This window comes from Dendropsophus ebraccatus, chromosome 8 (assembly GCF_027789765.1).
Source record: "Dendropsophus ebraccatus isolate aDenEbr1 chromosome 8, aDenEbr1.pat, whole genome shotgun sequence".
NCBI classification, from domain to species: Eukaryota; Metazoa; Chordata; class Amphibia; order Anura; family Hylidae; genus Dendropsophus; species Dendropsophus ebraccatus.
The window spans coordinates 64,174,607-64,199,600 of record NC_091461.1 but is presented as its reverse complement, the minus strand read 5'-3'; the positions used below and the strand labels follow the sequence as shown (position 1 = coordinate 64,199,600).

The window sequence follows — 24,994 nt, the reverse complement described above, 5'->3', positions numbered from 1 at the left end:
ACCCCCGTCCGCCGTCTTCTGACAGTGATGTAATCTTCGGGAGGCCGGCCGACCCGCTCCTGCCGTCCCTCATGCCGGCCCCCCTCTGCCGTGGTATAACTGTGCTCAGCCGCCATTGGCTGAGCATAACTGGCTGAGCCAATTACGGCTGAGCAGCTGATGACATGTGCTGCGTCATCAGCTGCTCAGCCGCGATTGGCTGAGCATAACTGTGTTCAGCCAATCGCGGCTGAGCATAGTTAGACGCGGCAGAGGGGGGCCGGCATTAGTGGGTCGGCAGGAGCGGGTCTGCTGGCTTCCCGAAGACTACATCACTGTCAGAAGACGGCGGACAGGGGTCGACACGTATCAGGTATGTATAATGCACTACACTTCGGGGTCCACGGGCGGGGGTCGGGGAACACGGGGAAGGGGGCCATTCACATACAAAGTTGTATAACTTTGTAATGTGTGTTATTTTGTGAATAATTTCTTAGCGCCGCACTACCCCTTTAAGCTTTTATTAGGGGATGGGCTATGTTTTTTAAAAACTTTTTTATTTTTTATTTTTTTACACTTTTTATGTCTCCTTAAGGGACTTCAACATTTTTATATTACATTACATTACATAAAATGATCATTGCTATGCCATAGCATAGCATTGAGCAATGTAATCTGCGATCATTGCATAGAGCTTGCCTGTGCAGACTGTATTCATGGATCGCCGATCTGACTGCCGGGAAGAAGGTAAGAGACCTCCGGCAGTCAGAACGATTGGAACCCCCGCAGCAACACTGCAGGGGTTCTGATCGTTCAGTGACAGGAGCTGCAGCTCCTGTCACCTATGTAAGTGCCGCCATTGTGGCACTGCAGGGGTTAATGTCATTAGCAGTGAGGACCTGGCTGCATATAGCAGCTGGTCCCCACATGCTTTGAAGTGAGTTCAGCTCCTGAGCTCACTTCAAAGCACTGCCAGACTCCATGACGTACGGGTACGGCATGGTTCCATGATAGGATTCTATGATGTAGCCCGGGAGCGCTGCAATTAGCCGGGACGGTCCGATCGCTGTGCCCGCTAATTAGGAAATCAGATGCAGCTGTCAAAGGTGACAGCTGCATCTGAATCCTTTCTGCAGCCCTTTCCTGGTGTCTAGTTGGGTGGATCGCAACCCCCCCCCCCCAGGACGTTGTTCCGGAGGAGCGATCCACACATCTCTCACCGGCCAGGGTCAGCGCTGTAATGACGCTGATCCTGGCACAGCACTTGATTGCTTTCGGCTGCAGAAGCCGAAAGCAATCCAGTGCCTATCTCATTGATCTATGCAGTATATCTATACTGCATAGATCTCAATGAGAGATCGGAGTACTTATACTAAAAGTCCCCCAGGGGGGCTTCTAGTATATGTGTAAAAAAATAAATAATAAAGTGTTATTATTAATTAAAAAAAAAACCCTCCCTTAACCCTTTAAGGACCGTGCTAACTTTCGTTTTTGCATTTTCGTTTTTTCCTCCATGTGCTTAAAAGGCCATAGCACTTGCATTTTACACCTACAGACCCACATGAGCCCTTATTTTTTGCGTCACTAATTGTACTTCGCAATGACAGGCTGAATTTTTCCATAAAATATGCTGCGAAACCAGAAAAAAATTATATGCGCAGTGAAATTGAAAAAAACCCGCAATTATTTTTCTTTGGGGGGCTTCATTTTTACGCCGTGTGTCCTATGGAAAAACTTATATATGTTCCTCAAGTCATTACGATTAAAACGATATGTAACATGTATAACTTTTATTGTATCTGATGGCCTGTGAAAAATTAAACCCATGGTTAACAAATATACGTTCCTTAAAATCGCTCCATTCCCAGGCTTATAGCGCTTTTATCCTTTGGTCTATGGGGCTGTGTGAGGTGTCATTTTTTGCGCCATGATGTGTTCTTTCTATCGGTACCTTGATTGCGCATATGCGACTTTTTGATTGCTTTATATTACATTTTTTCTGCATTTGATGCGACCAAAAATGCGCAATTTTGCAATTTGGGATTTTTTTGTGCTTAAACCGTTTACCGTGCGAGATCAGGAATGTGATTAATAGTTCGGGCAATTACGCACGCGGCAATAGCAAACATGTTTTATTTATTTATTTATTTATTTATTTTTATTTGTAAAATGGGAAAAGGGGGGTGATTCAGACTTTTATTAGTGGAGGGGATTTTTTTTTATTAATAACAACACTTTTTTTTAACTTTCCCTTACAGTAATATGAAGCTCCCTGGGGGCTCCCATTGAGATCAATCCTGTGTATATAATAGAGCAATGATCCATCAGATCGGTGCTCTATTATAATGGTCTGCTGCAGACCATCTGAATAGATTGCCGAGTCGGGATCAGCGTCATTCCGACGCTGAGCCCCGGCCGGCTCATTAGAACGGATCTCCCCTCCGCGATCGCATCGCGGGGGGGAGATCCCCCACTGGACACCAGGGAGAGGGGGCACAGCTGCTATTCAAATGCAGCTGTCAGCTTTGACAGCGGCATTTGAATAGTTAATTAGCCGGCCGTGGCGATCGGCCGCGCCGGCTAATACAGGCGGTCCCTGGCTGCACTTAGCAACCGGGGACCGCGCGCTGCAGAGAGGGCTCACGCCGGGAGCCCTCTCTGTTTACTCTTAACGGCCGCATGATGGGTATACCCGTCATGCGTCGTTAAGAGGTTAATAAAAGTTTGAATAACCCCCCTTTTCCCATATTATAAATAAAAATAAATAAACATGTTTGTTATCGCTGCGTGCGTAATCGCCGAACTATTAATTTATCATATTCCTGATCTCGCAGGGTAAATGGCGTAAGCGTAAAAAAAGTGGAAAATTGCGCATTTTTGGTCGCATCAAATCCAGATTTTAATAAATTTTAATAAAAAGCAATCAAAAAGTCGCATATGCGCAATCAAGGTACCGATAGAAGGTATACATCATGGCGCAAAAAAGGACACCTCACAAAAAACCCTATAGACCAAAGGAGAACAGCGCTATAAGTCTGGGAATGGAGCGATTTTAGGGAACATATTTTTGTTAACAATGGTTTAAATTTTTTTACAAGCCATCACATAATATAAAAGTTATACATGTTACATATCATTGTAATTGTAACGACTTGAGGAACATATATAACAAGTCAGTTTTACCCCAGGGCGAACAGTGTAAAAACAAATACCCCCAAATAAACAAGATGCGTTGTTTTTTTTTCAATTTCACCACACATTTAATTTTTTTCTGGTTTCGCAGTGTACTTTTTGAAAAAATTCAACCTGTCATTGCAAAGTACAATTAGTGGTGCAAAAAATAAGGGCTCATGTGGGGTTCTAGGTGAAAAAAATGCAACTGCTATGGCCTTTTAATCACAAGGAGGAAAAAAACAGAAGTGCAAAAATCGAAATTGGCTCTGTCTTTAAAGGGTTAAGCAATGTATGACCTTGTGTCTCCGGAGTACCCCTTTAAGTATATGCTGGGAGGATCTACTAGTGTGTACCTCAGAGGCAAGACTGTTTAAGGTGTCCCTCTGGGGGCATACACTTCCTTTATCCTAGCTTTTAGCATACATGGGGGGTATGGTATCGGAGATATATGTTGGGGAATACTCCTGACATAAGCCTCTGTACAAAAACTAGATTAGACAGAGCCTTACCTTTTTTTTCTCTAATGTCTAAAGACAATTTTGTGATTTCTCCTGAGCAATAATCATTTGTTTGTCCTGCTTGGAAAAAGTTTGGGCAGATGGTTTTCCCATGTGGATGCCACCTGAGCCTTATAACTGAAATCCTTGTCTTATTGGCTCTTGTTTATTCATTTTTTTGCCACAATTTTAATGGTTTTCTGTGTTTTCTCATGGCTAGCTAAATATTTGCATGGAATTATTGAGCATCAGGTGTAGCTTTATGCTGGCAATGTGTTTGCTTACTCAGGCATCTGCTGTTGTGTGAGTTTGAGGTCTCGGGTTGTTGATGTTATGTTTCTTTCCTTTATCTACTATTTTAGGACTGTTAAAATGGTGGACAAGAATATCTACATTGTTCAAGGAGAAATCGGCATCATTGTCGGAGCTATTAAACGCAACGCACGATGGAGCATGCACACTCCTTTAGTAAGTTCTTAAGAATTGTTACTGGCAGTAGCTGACCAGTTTTCCCACTGTAAGGCTGTGAAACATAGGGGTGAATTTATTGTTCACTCTAACAACTGTGATTTATTTTCTTCTTTTTTTCTTGGTGTTTGTGCACACTTTTATGTGTAAAAAAAAAAAAAAAAAAAAAGTACAGAAAAGGGATGTGCATACAGGGCTGTGGAGTCGGAGTCAGTTTTTTCTGGAGTCGGGAACAAATTTACCGACTCCAGCTATAAAAAAAAAACCAAAAAAAAAAAACCTCTAATATTTTATAATTGAGTTTTCATATAAATTTTATAAATGTTCTTTTTTTATTATAGTTTATGTTCTATCAATCAAGTCCATAAAAACCTTTTCTCCCATACATTTAGTTTCCTCCATATATCAGTAATCTGGTCTCTGTTTGGCAGCTTGTTTCTGAGCTGAAAGAGTCCATTGTGCGGGGGAGATCTGTGCTGTTCTCCTGGATGATTGTATATGAGCAACAGTGTGATATAAAGATATTCTGTGTAATATAGAGAAGAAGGAGGAGGAGAAGCTGTAAGTAGTGTAGCAGTAGCCTCTGTCCTCAGTGTGGTGTTTTCTTGCTGAGAGAAGATTGCGTGTTTTTCTTCAGTGTGCTATGGCTGCAGTAGGCTGTGTGTATGAGTTTGTGTGCCGTGGAAGCATCAGGCTATGTGTGTGTGCGCTATGACTGCAGCAGGCTGTATGTGTGCGTGTGCTATGGCTGCAGCAGGCTGCGCGTGTGTAAACCCCTAGACGACTTTGGACGTACTGGTACGCCATGGGTCACTGTCCCCAGACGACCCTGGGCGTATCGGTACATCCTTTCCTATGAACGCTTCTTAGGAGGTGGGGGCCGGCTGCAGTGAGCAGCCTGGCCCTCACCGTTAATGACAGGCTGCAGCATGTTATTAACCCCTTAAACTTCGCAGTCCCCTGTCACTTACCGATTGGGACCCCCGCAGTTTGACTGCAGGGGTCCTGATCGTTTCACCAGACTGCCGGAGGTCTCTCACCTTCCTCCGTGGGGTTCGATCGGCACTCTGATGATTAAGTCTGCCACAGGCAGGCTTAATCGGCAGAGCGCCAATCACACAGATCAATGCTATGCCTATGGCATAGCAATGATCAGTGTGTTTAATGTAATAAATGCATGTGTATAGTCCCCCCCCCACCCCAAGAGGACTTAAAATGTGTTTAAAAAAAAAAAAAAGTGAAAATGTCTGTATAAATGCCCCAAAGCCCCTCCCCTAATAAAAGTTTAAATCACCCCCCCCTTTTCCATTATATAAATAAAACATATAAAAATAAATATATAATATACTGTAGCATGCGTAATTTTTCGATCTAATAAAATATAACGGTCGTCATGGCGAATGGTGTAAACAAAGAGGGGAAAAAAGTGCCAGGGTTATTTATTTATTTATTTTTGTTAATATATTATTTAATAAAAAGTGATCAAAACGTCCAATCTTCACAAATATGGTATTAATAAAAACTAAAGATCATGGCGGAACAAATGACACCCCATACAGCCCCTTATGTGAAAAAATAAAACCGTTATAAGCGCCACAATAGGCCCATTTTATTAATAAATAATAGCAAAAAATAGGATTTCATTAAAAAAAAATATATAACATTAGAAAATCTGTGTAAACCTGCATATGGGTGTGTTCGGGCTGACCTATAGAATAATGGTATCATGTCGCTTTTACCATATAGTTCCTTATGTAGACACAGGAACCCCTCAAAAGTTACCATATTGCATTCTGTTTTACGATTTCACCAATTTATAGCTTCATAAATAATATTTTTGGGGTTCCATCATACATGTTATGGTAGAATGAAAGATCCCATTACAAAGTACAACTACTCCTGTAAAAAAACAATCCCTCACATGGCCCCGTAGATAGAAAACTGAAAGTGCTAGAGCTCTTAGAAGGGGAGGAGGAAAAAACAAAAACACAAAAATTAAAATTTGCGCGGTCCACTGGGGCATTTTGGGCTTGGTCCTCAAAGGGTTAAAGAGAGAGGCAGAAATTAAAGGGGTATTTTGGGCATCAGTAAAAAATCCATGGGGGCAGGGGGTTGGGATCATAATATCGAAGTTCAATTTACCCATCCCCGTACTCCTGCAGTGCATTGTTCTCCCAATCCTGTGATGGGAGAGGTTATCTGGGGGAATGATCAGAAGCAATGTGAGAAAATATTCTTTTACTGAAAGAGTAGTAGGTACTTGGAACAAACTTCCAGCAGAGGTGGTTGGTAAATCTACAATAACAGAATTTAAACATGCCTGGGGTAAACATATATCTATCCTAAGATAACAAGAAAGGAAATACTAAAAGGGCAGCCTAGATGGACCCAGTGGTCTTTTTCTGTCGAAAATCTTGTATGTTTCTACGTCACGGCCCCACTCAGAAATGCCTGCTCAGCCCATCAGTGAGTGAGGCGGGACACCGCTGCAGTCACTGACTGGCTGAGTGGGTAGTTCCTGTGGGGCTGCGATGATTCAGGAGTGCGGACGCTGAAAGAGAGCTGATAAATATGGGCCTATGGCTGACCCCTATGTATCACTATTTGGCAGTTTGTTTCTGAGCTGGAAGAGTCCATTGTGTGGAGGGAGATCTGTGCTGTTCTCTTTCTGGATGCTGGAAGACTGTATATGAGCAGCAGTGTAATATGAAGATATCCTGTGTAATATAGAGGAGGAGGAGAAGACATAAGTAGTGTAGCTGTAATCTCTCTCCTCAGCGTGGTGTTTTCTCTCTGGGAGAAGATTGTATATTTTTCTTCAGTGTTCTATGGCTGCAGCTGTGTGTGTGTGTGTGTGTGTGTGCGCGTGCTATGGCTGCAGTAGGCTGTGTGTATGCTATGGCTGGGGCAGGCTGTGTGTATGTGTGCTATGGCTGCAGCAAGCAGAGTGTGTGTGGTGTGCGCTATGACTGCAGCAAGCTGTGTATGTGTGTGCGCTATGGCTGCAGCAAGCTGTGTGGGTGTGTGTGTATGCTATGGCTGCAGCAGGCTGTGTGTGTGTGTGTGTGTGTGTGTGTGTTATTGCGTGTCCCCACAATGACCTTCTATATCACTTATGTGTGACCCCTCTCTATATCACTATATGTGACCCCCTGTATATCACTATGGCTGACCTCTATATTACAGGTATCTGGCATTGTTAGCAGTGTTTCTTTAAGTATGGTGAATTTTTAGTTAGAAACATAGAAGATTGTCAGCAGGAAAAGACCACCTGCTCCATCTAGTTGTGAGTAGTTCAGGACATGGAGGCTGGAGACTGGCTGCATCCACTGCACACAGGAGAATTGCTTTATATACAGTATTCCTTTATTCACTTAGAAGTCGCCCAAGGATCATGTAGGACATTAGGGAGAAGCTGCTGAGCCAGTGTGATAAAAAACTTCCCTGGTATATGACCGGCCATTTATGAAGAAGCAGGAGTCGGTTCTGATAAAATTCAGGAGTCAGAGCTGCGGCTTACCGACTCAACAGCCCTGGTTAAAACACACTTATGAATTTTATTAGAAATTGTCAAGCACCTTTTATCATAACTATATTTTTTTATTATAATTCTTCTCTATAATGTTTATTTTCAAAGAAAAAAAGGAAGAAAGAGGTATAAAAAAGGAAACCAGTAAGGTGTTTCAGTGCGGCATTCCGCACTGTTTAGCAGCGCTAGAACATAGCAGGAGATCAGGAACTGCATGGCTCATCGTTCTTCAGTCCTTTATGCAAACGGTGGTGGCAGCAGAGGGGCCGTGTCGCCGCTTATTGCTGCCAGGCACTGGAAATACATATAGAAATAAAAAAGCTACTTTTTTTTTTTTTTTTTTTTATAAAGTTTAGTAAAATAAAGGTTACAAAGTAATATAACTTTATTAAAGCTATCTATAATTTTGTAAAGATATAATTTTCATGCTGGACATTGGCAAACCACATGGATATGGAACAAGAGGTCTACTTCCACCGGGTTAGTCTCTTACTATGGAATTTTTATAGGATGAGAGAGGAATCTCACAGTAACTAAAGGCTGGGGGATCTAGAGATGGCTTGTCTGTGAACTTGCAGCACTTTGGTTCTGAGATATGGGGCAGCCTTCAAATCCTTAGTGAACAGAGCCTTCTCTATATTACTATGAGTTCTATGGGGAAGTTGTGTCTTCATTCGCTCATTAGACCTGGCCATGATATTGTAGTTGCACTGACCCCATTTTGCATGGTAATGTTTAATACATTCTACTTTACTCTTTACAATCTCTTTAGGATGAAGAACAGGACCCCTTGCTGCACAGCTTTAGCCAGCTTAAAGACATACTGAATAATATAAAACGTGAGTATTCCAGACTTTTTACAGTTAGCTCTCTTCTTACATAATGTCACAGGATAGCCACCTTTAATCCATTATCTTTCCTGGCGTCTGTTTGGGGCACCCATGCCCTAGGCCTGCTACACCTTTTACTCCTCCCCACATCATTAGGAAACCCCCCCCTCCTCCTCAGGGCTTTCAAAATCCTGCACATGTGCTGTAGTAAGCTGCAGAACTGCAAATCCCACCTAGGGGAATTCCTAATGATTAGAGGGGCGGAGAGGTGTCCCGTGCCTAGGACACCGGTGGTCTAGGTCACACCTTTTTGACACAGTGCTGCAAAAAAGAATTCCACTCGGGGGGTGTTCCTGATGATGTTGGAGGGCAGGGAAAAGGAATAGAAGCGTAGCTGGCCTAGGGTTCTCTAGGCCACGCCTCTTTGACACAGCGCTGCTAGATTAAGGGTGCCTTCACATGTACCGGATCCGCACAGCGAATTCACAGCCGCTGCGGATCCACAAATTGACAAATCCGCTGCGGATCCAGTGCCATTCATCCCTATGAGAGCACATACTCGCAGTGGGATTGACATCCCGCTGTGAGTATGTAAGTTAACCCCCCGTCGCCGAGAGCATACATTACCTGCTCGGCGCCGCGGCTGCATGTGAGGCTCCCGTGTCTGATTGTGCTGAGCAGGACCGATGGGAGCAGGGAGCCTCACATGCAGCCGTGGCGCTGAGCAGGTAATGTATGCTCCCGGCGGGGGGTTAACTTACATACTCACAGCGGGATGTCAATCCCGTAGGGATGAATGGCACTGGATCCGCACGGTTCAAGTTGTATGGGGGGGAGGAATGTGGGTACAGATTCACTTTACATATGAATTTGCATTGCTAGAATATATATATTTAAGTAAACAAGACTGGGGTCCAAAGCTGGCTCTGACCTAGTTCATATGACTTCAGTTATACCATAAACCCTTCTACTGTATGTAATGACACCACTGGATTTCACGTGTCTTGTGTGATCATAATCACTGCAGGTCTTTTTCTGTTTCTTCTACGAGTCCTACGAGAATAATACAGATTTGCTGTAGCAGGTGGGTTTAGAAATGTCAAAGTATTCCTTGTGGCATTTGCACCTGCTGTACTACCATGTGGAAGCAAGAACTGATCTGGCAATGGACTTTTGTGATATTGCTCCGTAAATTTAGATTTGTTTTACTTTGTGCTTTGCAAACAAGGCCGCACAAGGCGTTAGGATGTATAAACACCATGTTCACTTTTTTCTTTGCCTTACACGGTACCCATAAAGCTGCATTGAACATTTGCTGGAAGTTACTTCACACACTGTATTCCTTTTCTTGTCACCTGAGTGACAAGAAACAGGTAGTTCTAAGGTGAAACCACCTTTTTTAAACTTCTTTATTTTTAACCCCTTAACGACAAAGGGCGTATATTTACGCCCTATTGCCTGTAAGGGAGTTCAGAGCGGCGCCGCGCGGCGACCCCGCTCTGAACCGCGGCGGTCCCGGGTGCCACTTGTAGCCCGGGACCGCAGGTATTAGCGGGCACGGTCCGATCGCCCTGCCCGCTAATACAGTAATCAGATGCAGCTGTCAAACATGACAGCTGCATCCGATTACCGGATTCAGCTTATCCCTGGTGTCTAGTGGAGGAGATCGCTCCTCCGGGATGTTATCCCGAAGGAGCGATCTCCGTTTCTGAAGCCGGCCGGGGACCGCTCCAAGATGGCGCCGTCCCCGGCTCGGCACTCGTTTACTTCCGGCTGCAGCAGTCGGAAGTAAACGAGTGCCTATCTCATGGATCTCTGCAGCATATCTATGCTGCAGAGATCTCTATGAGAGATCAGTGCACTTATACTAGAAGTCCCCTAGGGGGGCTTCTAGTATAAGTGTAAAAGTTAAAAAAAAAAAGTGTCATTATTAATAAAAATCCCCCTCCCCTAATAAAAGTCAGAATCACCCCCTTTTTCCCAGGTTATAAATAAAAGTAAATAAATAAACAAACATGTTTGCTATCGCCGCGCGCGTAATCGCCCGAACTATTAATTTAGAACATTCCTGATCTCGCACGGTAAACTGCGTCAGCGCAAAAAAATCCCAAAGTGCAAAATTGCGCATTTTTGGTCGCATCAAATCCAGAAAAATTGTAATAAAAAGCGATCAAAAAGTCGTATATGCGCAATCAAGGTACTGATGGAAAGAACACATAATGACGCAAAAAATTACACCTCACACAGCCCCATAGACCAAAGGATAAAAGTGCTATAAGCCTGGGAATGGAGCGATTTTAAGGAACATATATTTGTTGACAATGGTTTGAATTTTTTTACCGGCCATCAGATACAAGAAAAATTGTACATGTTACATATCGTCGTAATCGTAACGACTTGAGGAACATATATAACAAGTCAGTTTTACCCCAGGGCGAATGGCGTAAAAACACATTTCCCCCAAATAAACAAAATGCGTTTTTTTTTTTCAATTTCACCACACTTTGAATTTTTTTCTGGTTTCGCAGTGTACTTTATGCAAAAATTCAGCCTGTCATTGCAAAGTACAATTAGTGACGCAAAAAATAAGGGCTCATGTGGGTCTCTAGGTGGAAAAATGCAACTGCTTTAGCCTTTAAGCACAAGGAGGAAAAAACGAAAACGCAAAAATCGAAATTGGCTCTGTCTTTAAGGGGTTAATAATATATGCCATGAAAGGGATCTCCTGGTTCCTTACAAATGTATGTAAAACTGGGGTGGTGAAAGTGAAAAAAACAAAAAAACTATACCTGCCTACCCTTGGTCCTCTGCTGGTTCTGCTGCAGCTTCCATACTTCTTATTCTGGTTCCCCGCTGCTCATCTCTTCACCTGCTGCTGAGTGCTTAGTTCAGGACCTACCCATTCAGGTGTCTTGTCGGGGTAATTGGCCGAGCAGGCCGGTCCTGTAGCCAGTGCTTGGCCAAACAGGCAGACTAAAGAGGTAACTGGCGTCAGAATGAGAGCTGCAGCAGGACCAGTGTGGTTTTTTTTTTTTTTTTGTAAGTGTTTTTAAACTTTCATTAATATTAGTATGTAGATTTTTCCGGCCGCAGGAGTGTTAACAACAGCTGTTCTTCTGCTCTGTTCACAAAATGTATGGCCGTTCTGACGACTGTACATTGCATAGAGTTCAATAGTTAAAGGAGAAGTCCGGCCAAAATTAATTTTTGATATGTTGTTACTTATGAAAAGTTATACAAATTTCTAATGTACATTAATTATGGGAAATGCACATATAGAGCTATTTCCCTTAATTTAGTAGATCAGGAAGTGTTAGAAATATCTCTGAAGAAGTGACGTCACGACCCAGGGTGTAATTCCTATGGAGTGTCCAGCAGGGGGCGCTCTCTATATAGAAGTCTATGGGACTTTATTGTTTCTATGGGTTTCTATGTAATGTAATGTAATGTAGTGTACAGTGCTTTATTGAATGAATACATCTATTGAATACTTTGGGGAGCAAGTGTCCTTGCTCCCCAAAGTATTGCATAAATGTATAAATTCAATACATTCAATACACAGTAAGCCCGCCGATCCGCCGCATTCCCGCCGATCCGCCACACGCTGATCCGCCGCATTCCCGCCGATCCGGACCATATACATTGAACTACAGCTCCCATCATCTGCTTCTAGTATGAACAGGTGATGGGAGCTGTAGTTGGGTAAGGGATATGACATGCCGCCGGGCGCAGGGGGGAGCCGCTCAGTACACAGGAGCGCTCCCCCCTCCTCCTCCTCCTTCCGGGATAACTTCCGCCTATACCAATGCTGACTCCCTGCCTGGCCGCCGCTCTCCGCTCTCCCCCCCATACATACCGGCTCCCGATGCATCCTGGTGTCCGCGCTGATGCCGGGAGCCGGTATATGAGAGCGGAGAGCGGCGGCCAGGCAGGGAGTCAGCATTGGTATAGGCGGAAGTTATCCCGGAAGGAGGAGGAGGAGGGGGGAGCGCTCCTGTGTACTGAGCGGCTCCCCCCTGCGCCCGGCGGCATGTCATATCCCTTACCCAACTACAGCTCCCATCACCTGTTCATACTAGAAGCAGATGATGGGAGCTGTAGTTCAATGTATATGGTCCGGATCGGCGGGAATGCGGCGGATCAGCGTGTGGCGGATCGGCGGGAATGCGGCGGAAATTCGGCGGAAATGCGGCGGATCGGCGGGCTTACTGTGTATTGAATGTATTGAATGAATACATTTATGCAATACTTTGGGGAGCAAGGACACTTGCTCCCCAAAGTATTCCATAGATGTATTCATTCAATAAAGCACTGTACACTACATTACATTACATTACATTACATAGAAACCCATAGAAACAATAAAGTCCCATAGACTTCTATATAGAGAGCGCCCCCTGCTGGACACTCCATAGGAATTACACCCTGGGTCGTGACGTCACTTCTTCAGAGATATTTCTAACACTTCCTGATCTACTAAATTAAGGGAAATAGCTCTATATGTGCATTTCCCATAATTAATGTACATTAGAAATTTGTATAACTTTTCATAAGTAACAACATATCAAAAATTAATTTTGGCCGGACTTCTCCTTTAATTGGATTGAGGGCACACCCAAATGTGCCTGCAAACCAAATAAAATAAAATGGTGTTCCGGTGGCCAATATGGTAGTATCAGCCACAGGAACATGTCAAACAGCGACAGTTGTTTATACAGAATGTGACCACAGCCTAAAGGTTGTCTGGTAACACAGGTTAAAAGATCTGGAGTAATAAATGAAAAAACCTAACGTGCCCCACTTACAGCAGTCCATGTGTGAATGGACATACTATTTATGTGTCAACCAAGACTACTGGAACAGGATTTTTGGGCCAAACATTTCCTGTTGTAATTTTTATACAAAACTGGAATGGAAAACCCAAAAGTGAGGTTTTTGCATCATAACCTCAAGATCCAGTTCACAGTCTGAAAACCGAGTTTTTCTTTTTATTATTTTTCCTTTGTCTTAAATGGATAGAAAAGCATGTAACAGCCGCATGTCTGATAGTTGCTGACAGCATGTTATGAATGAATAATAAAAGATTTCATCCATTATACTAAGGGCTTGCCATGTTCTTTTTAGTGGTCCGCTCCCTAAAGATTCTATTCTATAAGGATGCAATTTCCCATCCTATGATTATCTCGCTCCCACCCTTTGCATGGTGCATATTTGATCAGGTGTAGCAAGAACAGCCACAGTCAAACTGTGCCCTTTAGAATTGTCAATATTATCCTTCTTTCTGTTTTCTCTCCTTGGGGCTTTTCGGGTTGTTTTATAATTTTGGGATTCTCTTCAGCGTCTGTAATACATTTTGTTCATTATTTAACCAAAAGCCTGCATAATGAGTGCAGAGCGGCAATGTAAATGTTAGGTGTTGTTCCAATGGATTACTTGCTTGTTCCATTAGTACTCCCTATTGTGTTAACTCTTATTGTGCTCCGTTTTGCCAGTCGACTTTATAAAAAGAAATTAATGTAACTTACATTTGGTGACATTGTGCTTCTCAGGCAGCAAAGTCTGTGATTTAGATTTTTTTTTTCATGTCAATCAATGCAATTAAAGTCCTCCCGTATATTCCAGTTAAGGCAGCCGGTCCGCTCCAGTGGCTGTTTCTGCAAGTGACATATGGTGGTTGCCGTTATCACTTGTGGTGCCCCTGTAAAAATAGAGATTCATTCACATTTCCGGTGATGTGTCTTTCATGTGGGTAAAATGGACAAACAGTTGAAAAAATCGATCTAGTATATGTAATACACATTAAAATATTATTCCATATTTAGACAGGGCAGCATACATCTAGTTACAGATTCCCTTTAATAGCTGAATGTTCTGGCTTCATGAAATATATCTCAAACAACGCTTATGCTGTCCCAGCAGGGATGCACATACTGAATTCTATTCTGTTTCATATAATATGTTAAAGGACAACTCCCACGCTAAGGAAAAAAAATCAAAAACCAATCAGAAACCTAGCTTTTATACTTATCATCCCTCCTGAGCTGTCACTGTTTGAATTTCCCACCGTCTGTGTACCTTCTGATTTCTAGTCTTGTTCTTCATTTCTTCCTTGCTTCCTGGTTTCAGCTTCCCATGATGCACTTTGGCTGCTGTGACAAGCCAGCCCCCTGCTGTGACACTGCAAGTGCCTGCCCCTCCATTCACTACAACTCCCATCATACACTAAACATGACCCCCTCTGGCTCTCTTCAGTCAGGCTGCTATATACACACACTGAAGCTTCACACACATACTTTCACCTCACTGTAGTGTACATTCTGCAGGATGGCCGTCCCTAATTAGGTCAGGGCAGCAGGGGAGAGATAAGACGTCTGTGTAGCTGACATGCCGGGAGTGATGGCCCTATTCCACGGAACGTTTTGTCGTTCATAAATTCGCTAAAACGACCGCTCGTTAACGATAATCGTTCCGTGGAATAGATGTAAACGATCGAACGACTACAGCAAAACCGTCGTTCAGTCGTTATAAAATGTTTTTCAACATGTCGAAAAAAAATCGTTAGTCTTTCAACGATAATTCGCTAATCGTTTTGTTGAATTAGAAATCGTGAAATCGTTCACCCAATGTGTTGAAAAACTAGGTGTGTTGTATTCAAATTATCACCCCGGCGAACGTTTTAAACGAGCATGTAACGACCGCAAAGTAATCGTTATCGTTCACGTGTTATATGTTGTCGTTCACAAAATATAGTCGTGAATTAATCGTTAACGAGCGGTTGTTTTAGCGAATTTATGAACGACAAACGTTCCGTGGAATAGGGCCATAAGGAGAAAGATAAGCAAGTGACATCACTCACTCACTCACTGAGTGCACTCGGCAGCAGGAGGGAGTATGGGGGAGGGGGTCCTGTAGCTGGTTATGTGCCGGGAGTCAGTCACGAGTCATTATTTAGAGTTGCAGAATGACAGATGGCTTACAGTTGCTCAGCCAATGGGAGCTGAGCAAGCCTAGTCACCTGACCAGGCAGGGGAGGGGGAGGCTGGTGTGACAGGAGCTAGAGCAGCCCTCCTGCTGATGACTCATCGTCACTAGAAGGAGCTGAGAGAGCAGCCTGGTGACGACAGTAATTAGGTATGAAGGAGTTTCTTACACTTCCTGGTGGGGGGTTGAGGAGGGAAAAGACAGGGAAGGAGGACAGACAGGTGATTGAAGTATATTACAGTGTTATATAACTTTGTAATGTGCTTCAATTACTGGGAAAAAGTTTTTCATGGGAGTTGTCCTTTAATACATGTATGCTGCCACCCAGTGGCCAGTTTTATTAGGTTATCTAGCTTTTGATAGGGTAATCTCCCATATGCCGTTGCTTCTGTTAACTCCTCCCCTTCTGTGAGGTCATATCCTGCAGTATTCCCTGTGAGCAGACGTGTTGCTCTGAGCTGAGAGAAGAATTTGTCTTGACTTCTACATGTCATTTTCCTGCAAGGTAAAGTTAATAAACTTCTTAAGCATAGCCATTGCATCTTCCTCCACATGCAGCTGGGGAATGAATATAGTAAGTTCACTACCCGTTTGTACAGAAACTGCTGCTCACACTTCTCTAACTTACATCGCTGGCAGAAAACGTGATTTAGAGCAAGAAAGACATCTTTATCAAGAAATGAATGGAAACAAGACTAAATGATTGTGACAGACCTATAAGAAGTCAGCTGAATGAAATGGGAAGTGCATATAGCCAAATAAAAACCAAAACCTAGCCAGAAGAGAGCTTACAGTGAGCTAAAGAGAAGCGATCATAGCGTGTGGACATTTGGGTGAAAGTGATCAATTACATATCACTGTTGGCGTAGAAGATAATGCTGGAACTTTTGTCTGGGTCTGTTGGAAGGCAAATGATTGCGGAATATTGTTTTATCATTAGTGAAGCCCAGGCCTCAAAAAATTCATGCTATTAATTTTGGTAGGAGGCTCATCCAGCCAGTGTTGCACCATATGTTTCCTGGGGAGATCTTAAATGCATGCCACAGATCATTTGTTCTTGTCTGTCATTGGACAATCATCGACATAGCTCCAAAGACATAAAAAGGCGCACTGAATTGAGCAGTTCCACCAACCACTTTCAGTACCGCTCAGGGTTAGGACAAGACCAAAGCATATGGACAAGAATAGATGTGTGGTTTTTACACCCTGTTACAGAGCAGTGACGCTTTAAGTCTAATCCAATTTAGAATGGCAGGTATACAGTAAACTCTGTGGAGTAGGGAAGTGTGAGAGATGGTGGGGAGTTGGTACATTTATACTGACACTGACTCCGCAACCGTGCCGAGGAAAAGCAATAAAAAGTACTAACCAAGATTTCTTTAGTGCAAAACTCCATGCTTTAGCTAAATATTTTAGTTATATTTTAGAACTAAAAAGTTTCATTCATTCATTTTTTTTTTCTTTATTAAACCAAAAGGTTAAACTATTTAAAACAATTGTTTTCTGATTATATAATCTGTTTTTGTTATGTTTATGATTTGTGTTTCTGCTATAAAGTGATTTTTTTTTTTCTAACTGTGGCCACTCTATCATTTTTATACCCGAGTTAGTAAATACAGCTACTGATGTGGTTCTAACCTATAGGATCTGCTTCAAGAATTAGAGGGCTTAGTTCTTTTAAAAGCTGCAGCCCCCAGTCATTAAGGGGAATGGGGCATCAGAAAATGACCCATTGTTTAAATTAAGTTGTCATGTTAAACATACTCTTAAGAATTTTTGTTGGCATCTATTTCTAATTTGTATTTTTTCTATCTATTTTATCAAATAATCCAGTTTTCATTCTCACCACTGGGTCTAAAACTAAGCTGAGACCTCCTGTTGTGTCTGTAGTGATAAGAGGAGGCTGCCGTAAAGTGACAATAGCAGCTCCCTGTGGAATAAACTTTTCAAAGGTCACAGAGGACGCTCAATGATGTTTCACATTTATCTTAAGGAGACAGACGCTGTCAATTGTCGTCCTTGTTCATGAAGCTTGCTGTAAAGCAGGGATGGGGAACCTTCGGCCCTCCAGCTGTTGCAAAACTACAATTCCCATCATGCCTGGACAGCCAAAGTATAGAGCACTACACTTCCGGGGGTGGCGTGGGTGGGGGGAAACACGAGGAAGGGGGCCATTCACTAACATAACATACATTACAAAGTTGTATAACTTTGTAATATGTGTTACTTAGTGAATAATTGTTTAGCGCCGCACTACCCCTTTAATGCTGTTAGGAAGAGCCCAAGCAATATGGCAGCCCGGATAACCATGTCAAAAAGTGAAATAAATAAAAAAAAATTAAGTCAGAAAATAGAAACATTAGTATAAAAGAACAAGTTTTAGGGTCCTATTACACGGAGCGATCTTTAACAACTAACAATAAAAGATCGCAAACGAGATTGTTTGTTGTTAACCTGAAATCGCTCACCATATTACACAGAAGGATGGAAGTTACATATGATCGTTATTACGATCATTATTAAGATCGTTTATTCCTTCTGATCTAAGGAAAACAATGGGCAATGTGCTATTACACTGAATGATTAGTGAAAAAATGCGGAATTACAGCGAACGATTAACGATAATTTTAGGTTCAGATCTAAATCAACGACGAACGATTTTCCGATCCTTGTCTGCAATTACACAGAACGATTATCGTTTAAATTCGAACGATATAACAATTTTTCGCACAATAATCGTCCAGTGTAATAGGGCCCTTAGTATCTTAGTATCTTATCAGTAAAAGAAAATTTAGGTGACACGTTCCCTTTAAGCTCTTCAGATGCTTTGTGCCACTTGAAAGGAAGGGTAGGGTAACAGCAAAAACTAGATTTGACTTCCCAGATTAGTTATGGGTAAGGAAAGGCAATAAGAGCACCATTTCCGGAGGAAGGTAGTAACTGAGGCCTTCCCGCATACTGTAACAGGCTGAAAACATTATGGTTTCTTTGTAAAGGAAGCCTGAGTAAGAGCTGGAACATTGACAGGGGTCTAGGTATATTGTCTATAGTTACAGACATCCCAGATTTGTGTATGTTATGCAGTGCAATATGTAGCTGCCTCCAGGCTTCTCTAGTAATGCTTGTGAAGGGTGACGTCTCAGCGTTTTGAATTCCTGTATCTTGGCAAACAGTGTTATGGTAAACGGCATAGTTGCCTTTCATCACTGTAAATGACAGCTGTTTTCAGACTGTAGCTAGTAATATCAGCAACAGTCATTTGAGAGGGATGACATGAACAAGTATGAATAGAAGGTAAGTTCTGAAATGTATTTATGGTTCCAGAGGGAAGGAATCCTCCCATACATCTGACAGCATAAAGACTTGCTCTGTAGTTCACAAATCACTTCAGCGTGAGAAGAGCTGTAATAGAGCTACCTAAGTATATCTTAGGAATCAAAAGTTTTTAATGTGTTATTTGTGCCCTTTTAGATGTCCCCGGTGAATATTTGTCCAACTAATTAGTTTCTAATCTTTAAATAAAATGTTATATTAGATTAAAGGCGAGTGACCAGTTTGCACATATTCTTAGCTTACCTGACAGAGAGAATATACAGTTATTCCCATATTCACTCGAAAGAATGGATAAATCGCCAGTGCACAATTGATCATACTTAAAGTGACACTGTCACCCCCTTTGTGCATTTCTGACATCTCTACACAGATGTAAAGGGTAAATTTAGCGTTTTTCATACCTTATTTCATATCATACGTCATGGTGTGTGTTCAAGTAAAAAGTGTCCTTTTATCAACTGCAGATTGTATTAAGTGGGCGTGGCCTCGCTGCGTTAGCGCCACTTAGACAGTTGGTCCCGCCCTCTTGACACCCATTTGTTGGCCGAAGTAAAGGGGGTGGGGTCTAGACCTTTCGGCCAGCCTGTTCCAATGGCCGGCTAGGGGGCGGGACCAACTGTGGCACTGTGGGTGGGGCTAAGTGGCGGTAATGATATAAAATAAGGTATGAAAACCGCTAAATTTACCCTTTACACCTGTGTAGAGATGTCAGAATGCAAAAAGGAGGTGACAGTGTCACTTTAAAGGGGTCTTTCAGAATTACTAAAATCACAGCTACCTTGTGGCAAAAAACAGCACTACCCTGTCCTCAGGTTGTGTGTGGTATTGCAATTCAGCTTCATTTGCTTCAATGGAACTGGTCTGCAAAGCCACACCTAAACTGAGGACAAGAGAGGTGCTGTTTCTGAAAGAAATCAGCCATGTTTTTCTAAGCCACACGGCTGTATCAGTACAGTCCAGCGAAGATTCAAACATTTTTTTGGTCTGCGAGTCCACTGCAGGTTCACGCTCCGTATAGTCCATGGATTACAGAGCGTGTTGTAAATGACCCCTAACACTGTGAAAACTTTACTCTGTAGTATTCTAGTGTAGGGAAGGTAAATGACGTAGGTTCTCAATATACACCAAAGGAGAATCCCTGTCAGGTGCTATGCTTGACCAGCACCTTTTTGTGGCTAGATTCATGTGCCATAGTTTTAAGTCACTGACTTGTTCACAGTGAATCGGCTGTAAAGTCTACATTTGTTAACATGTAGATTTCAGTGTGGGCAAATCCGAAGCATAAAGTTGTACTGTATGTAAGTCTACTTGTACTCAAGCAGGATAGAGGGTATTTCTGGAATAACTGCACATAGGGTTGCACCTTATTATAGTAATAGTTAGAGATGAGAGAAGTTACAGTAATAATAAAGTAAAACCCTTCATTATATCTGCAATCTGCTCATCAGCTAACTGCCTTTTAACTCTGTGCCACTCCGCTCCAGGTGCTAGGCCTAGCTGCATCCAGTCCTGGGGAACTTCTCCGGTTCCTAGGACTGGATTCAGCTTTTTCCAGCACCCGGGGAGGAGCGGCACAGAGTGTCAGTGAGTGAAAAGGCAGCCGGCTGATGAGCGGATTGCAGAAATCAGCGACCAAGCGATTTGCTTCATTATTACTGTAACTTCACTCATCTCTAGTCATAAGTGCTACTGTTTCCAGATAAACAGCAGTTAGTCGACAGACGCACTATGCTTAAAGGAGCTTTTCAGGACTTTCATGTTAGTGACTTCAATACTCATGGCATCAATGTCTTATTGTGGCTTTAAAGGAGGTCATAAAATACATTAGGAATATTCAAGAGCAGATGAAGACTATTGTGTATTTGTCCTTCTGAAGTAGAAATACTGTCTTTCCTTCATGAAGGAGAGGAACATGTTGTACCCCTTATTCTCACACTCTATGATGGCAGTGTTGTAGACCGACTGCCACATGTTACCTTCTGTGTACACTTCCTTACTTTTCACTTTAAACAGCCATTACTTTTACACATCACTTAAGCTCTCCATGACTTCCTCTTATATTCTGTGTGTGGGAACAAGGAAGAAATATTATAATGTAAACTATGGTCAGTGTAATGGATTGCAATTTTGACAGCGGCCAGTGCCAGATGTTGACTTCATTTTATCCTACTTTTACCATTTAACTTTAGCATTTTTACATAATCTGGTATTAAGTGATTGAACATGGTTTATACAATGCTTAGAATATGTTTAAGAATTACTTTTCTTCTAGAAATCACTGTATTCTAGCTGAAGAAGGTCACTTTATAGAAATGCCTGAAATCACTATAAATAGACTGCCTGTTTCTTGCCATAAAAAACTTATTGTGAATTGCAGAATTTACTGTTCAGAGATATATATGTTTTAAAATGCAGTAAATCCACTACAGTGTGTGGATTTGCTGCCACAGGTTTTTAGCATTGATGTAAATTGGAATTAAATATAAAAAAATAGAATTTCAGGATTTGATTTCCCAAGAAGGCAGTAGGGAAAATCTGCAGCGAATGTGGTTCATAAATTGAAATGCTGTGGACGTAAAACTCATGCACCAGGTCAATTTATTTAATGCGTATGTAAAACTATGGTAGATGAAGTGTCGGATCCTCGGGGTAGGCGGGGACCACAGGAGCCAGAATGACGGCGCTTCACGGCTTCAGGTTTAATGAAGTAAAACGATGAATTTTAATGGTCTCATAAACAACGCGTTTCGAGGCATAGATTGCCCCTTTGTCAAGTAGGAGAGACATAAGTATGTAAAACTATAGAATTTATCCATCCATCACCCCTCTCTTCATCCATTCCCACCCTAGGTTGAACGTGAGGCAGTGTTCACCTATGGCGTTTAACTAACGTTAATTATGCATTTTTGCCATGATTTTGACACTATTTTGCCACAAATTTACTAATGGTAAAATGTTGTTTTTCCTGCGATTTTGATGGAATAACAGCTTTGTTTTGCAACTAGCAACAACATAGCAGCAAAAACACCATAATAACTATGCAACCAAATGCAGCGCAAAATATTTCACTGTTACCTTCAGACAGTAATTACAAAATTGCCTTTTTAACCAGTGACAAACGCTATAACCATTGTAGATCTAGTGATATAATTGTAATGCAGTGCTCCCCCCCCCCCCCCCCCCCCCAAAAAAAAAGAAACAAATAATGAAAACAATAGCCCTCACTCAGTTGTTTTACTGGACTGCACTGCACTGCATATTATGAACTGTTATAATTGAACTGATCTTATTCATGTGAATGGCAGTTTTCCTTCAGCACAGAAACTAAGCTGGACCACCGAATATATGTGAAGACAGCCTGAGCTGGAATAGATGGGTCTCTTGTCAAACTTTATGGCCATTTCCAAAGAAATTTTGAGCTGCAATACCAGAAATGGTCTGTGCACAACAGTGGCGTGATTCTAGGAAATTAGAAGACCTACTAAATGATGGGATATTGGTTGTGGGATTCAAATGTGCAGACTTATTTACTACATTTTTTGGGGGTTTTAAGGACACAAGTAATACGTTGTGGTATTAAACGATTGGTGCTCCCTGGTCTGTAGTTGGGCAGCAGCATGACCTTTCTGGTTCAGTGTATGTGTTTGTATGGCAGTGGTGAGAGGAAGCTGTCAGTGACTTCAGGGAGAAAGATCAGAGCCCGTGTACTGGGACCAGATGCTTGAGCGAGGTCAGTACAGAGATAATTAGAATGAGGCGCTGGGCAATTATTGTCCTTTGGTTTGAAATGGTCTGGGTTATTATATGTGTGAAATTGCTGTTGTCTTCTTACGTCCACATGGCTTTTTTTTTCCTTTGGGCTCTCCAGTTTCCTCATACAGTCCTAAGTCACGTTGGTATGTTGATTGGCTTCCAGTTGACTTTTCCATACTGCGTTTGTTTGCTTGTTGCAAAGAAATTAGATTGTAATATGGTCTGTGGCAGTGAGTGATGCAGATTACTAAACATTCTCCAAGCAGGGGTGCATTATACTTTTATATTGGTACAATAGAAGAACCAATCCTTATGTTTGTATCCTAATCACTCCCTTTTTTAATTGGTTGATTATTCTTCAGATTAACTGTAGTTTGTGGTTTAAGAGTGCTTTTTACTTTCCAGATCATGCAGGCTGTGTTGCATTTTTGCTGCCGTTTTCCAGCTATTTTGCTGCGAGTTGCACATTTGTAATAAAGTAGGGTGTGACAGAGATTGCACATGGCTCTTTCTGTTGGCCCCATAAAAGTGAATGGAGTGATGGTGTGTGTGCAGTTCCCCCTCACAAGGAACACTCTGAGACCTCTGTTTTATTGAAGTAACACACAAAACCTGGGGGCAGGGTGCTATTTTTGCACAAAAGTTGCAAAAAAAGGCCGGGTGCTCAGCCCTCCAATGATTTATTCTTTTGTAAACTTTCTCACTTTCTAAACTGATTTGCTGCGGATCTGCACCATCAAATCTGTTGTGGATCCTGTATATGTGAACGCACCACTAAGAGTTTGGCCTTTATAGTAAAACTGTTTTGCTTGTAGTAAAAGTGTTTTCACATTACTTACTGATGGCAGCTCCCTGTGTTCCTCATAGGGCTAAAATCAGACTCCTTTCCTCCAGGCTGTCCAGCTCTGTAGTGATTCTGTCCATAAGATGGTCTACATGGAGGAGCATGTTACCATGCCCTGTCCCCAGTATCCTCCATAGGCTTATACAGGCTCAGTGGTGGAAACTAGGGGATGGGGCATGGTCACATGCTCCTCCATGTAGGCCATCTTATGGACAGGCTCACCACAAAGCAGGACAGCACAGCCTGGAGGAGGGAAATCTGAGTTTAGCTCTACAAGATACACACAGAGCTGCTGTCAGTAAGTGCAGTGAGTTACCTATACAGTGCTCTGCAAATATTTACATGTTTTCTAGATCTACATCCACCATCCACATAGAAGCAGATTTTTTTTTCCCTCTACACACATATATTCCATCTTTTACCTGCACCTAAGCATAACACTGTACCGGCACATGAGCTTCAAGCCTAATACCTGTGAATCAGTGTTCTGTTTCTTCCATGGTGTCTCAATATGTTTAGAAGCCTAGTTTTTTAAAATGTGTGATACAGAAACTGTTGCAAACTGCCCACAGCGACCAATCACAGCTCACTTCTCAGTTTACCAGAAAGTTAAAAGCTGAGCTGTAATTGGTTGCTTTAGTCTGTTTAAACCATTTTCTATTTAACACCCTTTGATAAACCTGGACCTATGTAGAGATTTGTATTTCAGAGTTCAGCATGCCGCAGAAAGCATTAATTGAAGAGATGTGTGTAACACTTTGTTGGAATTCTTGCCTCTCTGGGATGATTGACAGGGACATGTGCACTGCAGCCTATGCAGCTGGAGTTCTGTCATGGGCAGCGATATGATGTGTAAATATAGCAGGAGCCCCAGTAGATGGAGGAGGAGATGGATTGTCCTGGGAAAGGAAGCATTGGCTTTTATTTGAAGAATATTCAGTTGCACTTCTGGGGTTGCCCCTCTGCTCCCCATTGGTAGCACAGTAGTCATACTCATTTGTATCTGTCTGTCTCATGATTTATAACTTGTAACATTTTTGTTCTGTTAGATTTTCCTAAACTTTTAGTGTAGGAGACAAGGCAGTGGTACTTCATTGTGATCAGTTTTACCTGTATTCTTATTCAGCATGTTAGATGTTTTTGTCTGTTATTGAAACTTTGAAAAAATTCCAGATTTTTAAGGCATGAGCAAAGTTTTTTTTTTTTTTTAACGACATGCAATACCATGCTAATTTGGATGTGGAAATTGGTGCAGTTTTCATGTCCAAATCAGTGTGGATACTAGGTGGATAGTTACATCTTACATGTTCCAGATGACAACTGCTTGTATGTGTGTTAACTACTATAGCAGCTTTGGGATTATAGTGTTGGAGATGAGTGCCCATGTTCTTAATAAAGACTGGTCTAGCAGTGATTGCATAGTGAATGTGTTCCGCAGCCGGTATCATTCCTTCTGTTTTTGTTTTAGTGTTTTCAAAGTTAGGTTGGAGGAACGTAAGTGGCAGATTGGTTTAATTTAGTTGTCGTGGAGAACAAAAAAGTCATATTAGGACCCCACTGGATCAGTGCAACAGTAGTCCTTCTTAGACAACAGTTTAGCCTTAGA

The 24,994-nt window shown here is 42.2% G+C and overlaps 1 protein-coding gene across 1 annotated transcript in view; it reads left to right on the top strand.

Moving 5' to 3' along the window:
- The window catches only part of GBF1 (golgi brefeldin A resistant guanine nucleotide exchange factor 1), a 134,469-nt gene that overhangs the window by 5,327 nt on the left and 104,148 nt on the right, over nucleotides 1-24,994 (top strand). The window contains exons 2-3 of the mRNA XM_069981850.1: nucleotides 4,013-4,118; nucleotides 8,420-8,486. Coding sequence (XP_069837951.1) covers nucleotides 4,023-4,118; nucleotides 8,420-8,486 — 163 coding nt within the window. The 5' untranslated portion in view covers nucleotides 4,013-4,022. The remainder of the gene's footprint in view (nucleotides 1-4,012; nucleotides 4,119-8,419; nucleotides 8,487-24,994) is intronic.